Source organism: Papio anubis, chromosome 11 (assembly GCF_008728515.1).
Source record: "Papio anubis isolate 15944 chromosome 11, Panubis1.0, whole genome shotgun sequence".
Classification (NCBI taxonomy): domain Eukaryota; kingdom Metazoa; phylum Chordata; class Mammalia; order Primates; family Cercopithecidae; genus Papio; species Papio anubis.
The window spans coordinates 14,049,570-14,055,569 of record NC_044986.1 but is presented as its reverse complement, the minus strand read 5'-3'; the positions used below and the strand labels follow the sequence as shown (position 1 = coordinate 14,055,569).

Here is a 6,000-nt window from a genome sequence, read left to right as displayed (position 1 = left end):
TTCTTTCTTTTTTTAATGTTAGCCGAATAAACAAACTTCGGTTTTCATCAGGCCCTATGCTGCCAGCAAGTGACCACTGTGGTTGGTGGAGGGCTCTGGGAGCTACCAACTTTAGGGGTCTCGCTATCTGAGAGAGATCCTTTCATTAAAAGTTAGGGCTCTAGGTATATGAATACGCAGCAGAGACCAAGCCTGGATTGCTTAGAACAGTAATTCCTGGAGTGGTAGGTGCCTGAAAAGTTACCCCCTGAGCCCTCCGCCTTCTGACAGGTAAACTGTTATTGCCCCCATTTTGCAGACAAGATAAATGAGGCCCAGGGAGACTCACTGACCCAAGTCTAGACACCACAAAGGGGTGATGGTGGGTACACTGCCCCAGGGAAGAAGATAATCTTGGGTTGTTAGAGTCAGTGACCAGACCAGTTTCCAAGGCCTGGAAGGTTTATTGATTTCTTTATATTCTCCAATACATAATAACTGTTCTCTGTTTCTCTCGGCGCCTCCCTGCGACTTCCTGGCAGCCCTGGGGACAGAGGGTTTCCTCCTCCTGGACAGAGAAGGCCCAGAGTCTGCTTCTGAACGGATATCCGGCCCGCAGGATGCAGAGGAGGCAAAGGCCTCATTGTTCTTTGGGGCCTGCCTGCCTGCCCCGCCCCCAGCCGTAGGACACTCGTGGCAGATCCCGGGTGACCGAAAACAGCCCATTTCCAGGAGTGGGGCCTTCGGAGCGGAGGGAGCGAGAAAACAGGGCTGATCACAGACCAGGAGTCTGATGTTCTGAGCATAATACTGGAAGGAGCTAAGAGCCCCAAAATAAATAAGACCGGAATTTAAAAACGTTAATCCCACGCCGGCTCGGCGCTGGCCTGGCTGTTACTCATTAACGCTCCCCACGGCGGAGACTCCGGCGACTCTGTCTGCGTTTTTATTACTTAATCTAGCTGGGTTTGGCTGCAGGGAGGCTCCTGGACTTGCTGGCCGGGTGTGCTGGAAAGCAGTTTATTCACAGAACCAGCGGCTTCCCACGGTGGACCCCGAACCCCGGGCGCTGTCCGCGTAGACCCCGCGCCTGCGCACCGCGGCCGCCGGGGGGCGCTCGGGTCGCGCCGAGGGCAGCGCGGGCAGTCAGCGCCGGGTCGCCGCCGACCCGCAGAGTCCTTCGCGCCCTCGGAGGAAACAAAGTGCATCTTTGTCCGCGGCCCGGGGCGCCGCGTGGGAGACGCTGGGCAGGGGCCAGGCCGGGCCGGCCGCCGCAGCGCGCGGGGACCCTGGGCGCGCGTCACTGACCCGGGACTCAGCCCCTCGCGGGCCTGGTGTGGACCGGAGGAAGCGGGCTGTGGCGCGCGGCCGAGCTGGCGGCCCTCCCACTCCAAGCACGGCTCGGGACCCGCACTGGCTCTTGCGGAGCCGCGGCGCTTCGCGCGCTACCACCGGGGCCTGAGCACTTCGCTTTACGGGCTGGCGGCGGGGCGGGAAGGGGGCAAGCGGGAGCCTGCGGGGGTTGGTGGGGACTTCGGCTCGGCTGGGCCGCCTTTGAGTCGCCAGTCGGCCGGGCGGTGCCCGCCTTCGCTTTCGGTGCCGTCCCGGGGCGGGTCCCCGCTCCGGCAGCCGCGCGCCAGCCCAGCTCAGTCCCGGCGCCGCGCGGCCGGGAGGACTCCAGCTCCCAGCAGGCCCTGCGCCGCGAGCGCCGAGGCAGGAGGCGCGCCTGGGCCGGCGCTTGCGCAGTGCGGCCGCCCGAGCCTGCTAGTACCACACCCCCGGGAGGGACGGAGGGGAGGCAGAAGCATCCGAGGCATTAAAGCATCCGAGGGAGCCGGAGGGGAGGAGAATGGAGTGACAGAGACACGCGGAGGGTGGGGGGTGGGGGGGAGCGTGTTGAGGGAGGGGGGGGGGGGGGACACAGAGGGAGGAAGAAGCGGCGGCGGCGGCTGCTCCTCTTTGCAGAGGGGGAAACTCTTGAGCTGAGAGCAGGAATAATGCGGTAGGCAAGGCGGGCTGCTGGCTCCCCCGGCTCCGGCAGCAGCGGCGGCAGCCCGAGCAGCGGCAGCAGCAGCGGCAGCACCCCAGGCGCTGACAGCCCCGCCGGCCGGCTCCCTTGCTGACCGCCGACTGTCAATGGAGCTGGAAAACATCGTGGCCAACACGGTCTTGCTGAAAGCCAGGGAAGGTAAGAGGCAGGGCCGGTACGTGCCCGGCGCGTCCGTCGCGGGCCGGGGTGCGGGTGTCGGGCGGCGTGCGGGCTGGGGCTGCGCCCGTGCAGGATGCCCGCTGCCGGCGAGTGGGTCGCGAGCAGGACACTTCGGAGAGCGGCTCTGCAGACCCTTCAGGGTTCTTGCCTTGGGGCTCAGAGAATCTGGACTTGGGCTGAGAAGGTTGCAGGGATTTGGATTCTAACATATCTCCTAGTTTCCAGCGCTCGCCCTGCAGAGCGTGCCATCTCGGCAGCTGTTGAAAGGTCAGTTGGAAAAGCATTCATTCGGGGAGCGACGAGCAAACATGCACATAAAATAGCGTTTCAAGTCGGCCCGGGATGGTTCTGTGTGAATTGGTGTGTGTGTTCGGGGGGGCGGGGGTGGAATGAGCAGAAGCCAAGTCTTTGCCTGCGCAGGCTGAGTTGATACAGACTATTGCTGGAAACCATCCGCTGGGATGTTTCTTAGGGAAATCCCGTCGTGTGGAAGGAAGCCTTTTAAAGACAAAGTCAGATGTTGAGGAATTAGCCTTTTCATAGAATAATCAAAGGATGGCTATACAGATCACCTAGAAAATAATTCAGTATTTCGGGTTTCTCTTTTCTGGGAGTGTGATAACTGAAATTGTTAGATTTTGGCTCAGTTAAGAAAAGAAAGGTAAGTGTGCTGGTGCTTTAGATATGTTTTCTATGCAAATCATTAGATTTCCTGCATTTAGCTGGCAGGAAATATTGTCTAAATGGAGTGTGTAAGATCCTGAGTCAAACCCTGAGAACACATATTTTGACTCTGCCTTGAGATGAAAAACAGAAAAAAGGCGGGGGGTGGAGGGGAGGCCGAAACTTAGATACTTCCTAAAATGATTGTGTTGTGTACATGTAAACAGATGTATTTAGGAATACCTGGAATTTATGTAACATCTTTTTCTTTTTTCTGGTCAAGATTTGAGCTCTAGTGTGCGACCTTTTTCATAAAAGGGGAAGAGGTTTTTGACTTTCACGGGAGAAGGCTTTATTTGATACTAAAGGTAGGAGGCAGACTGAGGAAGGGCTTGACTTTAGAAGGATACTTGGTGAGCAGTCCATGAAAATGTTTTACCTACTTAATATTTTCATTCACCCGCTTTGATGAATGAAGGGAAGACTTTCTGGCCAGCAATAAAACGATTCGTGTTTATTCAGCCGGTTCCATCACCTTGTGGCTCCCTACACACTGTGGGGGTAGGTGATGCATAGCCTTCCGTGGGCAGCGTTTCAGCAACTCAGCCCAGCATTCGTGTCTTGTGTCTTACTTTCGTCGTCACTTGTCACTCAAAAGCAGCCAGTGGGCAAGAAGGTTTATTTCAGAAGCCCGGAAGGGAGGCAGTGCTTTGAAAACCCCAGCAGAGTTTAAAATATACAGGTTAATCTCTCTCCCATTGCTTAGCTTTGGTGGGAATAAATTTTTAGCAGAGGCTTGTTACTTGGTGACTTCAGGTCTAAGGCCTGAGCTCTGTGTGTGTGTGTGGTTTTTTGTTTTTTTTTTCTTTTTTCCTAACCTGACATTTTTAGTGGACACGATCAAGGTGGGTGCTGGTAGGCTCTTCCCTGGGTTGGGGAATGGTCCTGAAAGGGAGGAAGCAGAGAAAACAACCCTCCACCTCCCCCGCCCCTCTTGCAGCCTTTGCAGCTGGCCACCTAGTGGTGGGACACGGTTGTATATCTCAGGATTCCGGGGCTGGGAAAGTTTTCACTCTCCCTCCATTCTGAAATTATTTCTTGGGAAATCCCTGGGTCTGATGGTACTGGAGCCTTGCAAGTTTTGCTGGTTCCTGTTGCCCAGGGAATCTGCCCCCTACATTTGCTGCTGTAGGTATTTGTTTGCCTGAGAAATACTTTTTTTCTTCCCTGAACATTTGGTTGCTTGTTTTATAATGCTTTGCTTAGAGTGGGCAAAGTGATATCAATTCCACCCTCCCCCTCCAAATTGTTCTCCCCAGTATTTTTTCACCAACGTGAATTTACTGTCTGATATTGTTCGTTAGGCCAACAAATTGGTTTTTTTTTTTTTTTTTTTTCCCAGAGCCCTGGGGAAGAGAGCTGCAGGCTGGAAGCTTGTGTGGAGTGACCGGCTCCCATTGGGGCAGAATTACAGTGATTGAAAGTGCTCAAGAATGTGCCTTTCACTTTTTTTTTTTCCTTTTAAAGGCTTTTTCAATTTTGCTGTGAGAGTTTGGTCGTCATCTCATGGTGAGAAAATAGCTCTTGATGATGCCTTGGAAATGGAGAGGGCCTGCGGAAGCTGGGAAAGACAGACACGTGAACAAGAAAAATTAATCATTTAATGGAAACCTCGTTTAAAATGTGCATCTCTTTCCCTCTTTCTCTCTTATGCCTAGAGGAAAGCCATGATTTTAAGTGCTTCCAGTTTCTTTTGGCTGGGCCTTTATTAGAGACTTGAGCCCATATATCCTAATTAGTATGGACACTTTTAGAAATTAAAGCAGTTTATTTTTCTCTTCTCAGTTCTCATATATTTGAATTTATTTTACTAAACTTAGTAATTCTCCAAATAACCATATTATCTAAATATTCGGGAATGACAGTTTCAGTCAGTTTAGTGAAATATCTAATATAAAACAGTACATTAAAAAAATCTGAGTTGTTTAAAAGGTTTAAAAACACTTCTTAAAGTTTCTTGTCAGTGGTTACAGAGGAGAAATATAATTGACAAATGTGAAATTTAATTTAGTTCACTTAACAAAATACACCATAAACAATTTAAAATTTGACTTTCAAGTAGAAGTCACATTTGTCCCAAACAATGGAGAAACAGACCTTGAAGAAAGACAGGCACACTTTGCAAATGCTGTAAAATTATTTGTAGTTGTCCATGGTGGTGGGCAACACTGGGGCCTATCTTTTCTTATTATGGTGCATTCTTAAAGACAGATGGCTCCTAAATTCACTGTATCTTCAAAGTCTTACCATAATAAGACATAATATAAAGTGGAAAGCATTAATGTAGCAATAAAATAGAAAGCCTGTAAGTGGATTAGAGTAAAATGATGGATTGTTAGTAATTAGAAAATATAGCAAGCAAGCTCTACCCTTGTGACAATTATTTTAAAATAAGAAAAGGTAGAGGTATGGGTTCCAGATTTTAAACCACGGAAATGTATTTTGGGGCCTGTTTATTTGTCCTGGGTCTCATGAGAAAACATCAAGTCGATCACTTTTAGGAACTTTAGATTGCTCTCCTAAAAAGTGGTTAAGGAAAAAAAGAAAGAAGTTGAGACTGAATTCATGGCAATTTATGGAAATGAGCTAAGTGATTAAGCATTTCATGAAAAAGAGGCCCAGACTAACTCTATCTATCTATTTATTTACATTTCAGAATCTCAGGAAATTGGCAGGCAGCTAATGTTGAAATAACAGTGAGAAGGAGAGTTTGCTGAGTGCCTTTTGTGTGTTTCTTTTTGGTTTTATTGTTGCAGTAAAGGTTTTTGTGTTTTTCTCATCTTCTAGATCTGTTGCCTTTCTTCTGAGTGAACAGTGGTGAGAAAAATTTTGCAAGGCCCTGCTTTTCCTTTCTTCACAGGCCAGCAGTAGCCATATCTGATCAATAAAATTATCTGAATGCATATTGATCACATTTGCCTGAGGCACTAGCAAGCACAGGAATTGAGAAGTTAGGACTGTAACAACTTTGCCATTTGTCACAATTGCCAAAAATTAGAATACACAGGAACTGTTTTCTCAGGTAACTCTGTGACTTGGCTGGATCTTCCTGATGATCAAGATTAGCACCCCAGGGGCCTGGGAGAGGT

At 50.0% G+C, this 6,000-nt stretch overlaps 1 protein-coding gene across 5 annotated transcripts in view; it reads left to right on the top strand.

The window, feature by feature from the left end:
- Window positions 1-1,868: 1,868 nt before the first annotated feature.
- The window catches only part of GRK5 (G protein-coupled receptor kinase 5), a 251,195-nt gene continuing 247,063 nt past the window's right edge, over window positions 1,869-6,000 (top strand). For 4 of the 5 annotated variants that reach the window (XR_002524477.2, XR_002524476.2, XM_021943740.2 and 1 more), the window contains exon 1: window positions 1,869-2,167. Coding sequence is in view for 2 of the 5 variants with exons in the window: in XM_021943740.2 (XP_021799432.1) it covers window positions 2,116-2,167 (52 nt within the window). In the remaining 3 variants the exon portion in view is untranslated. Of the gene's footprint in view, window positions 2,168-2,262; window positions 2,850-6,000 lie in introns of those variants that run through there. The other variant, XM_017944378.3, reaches the window with a different exon arrangement.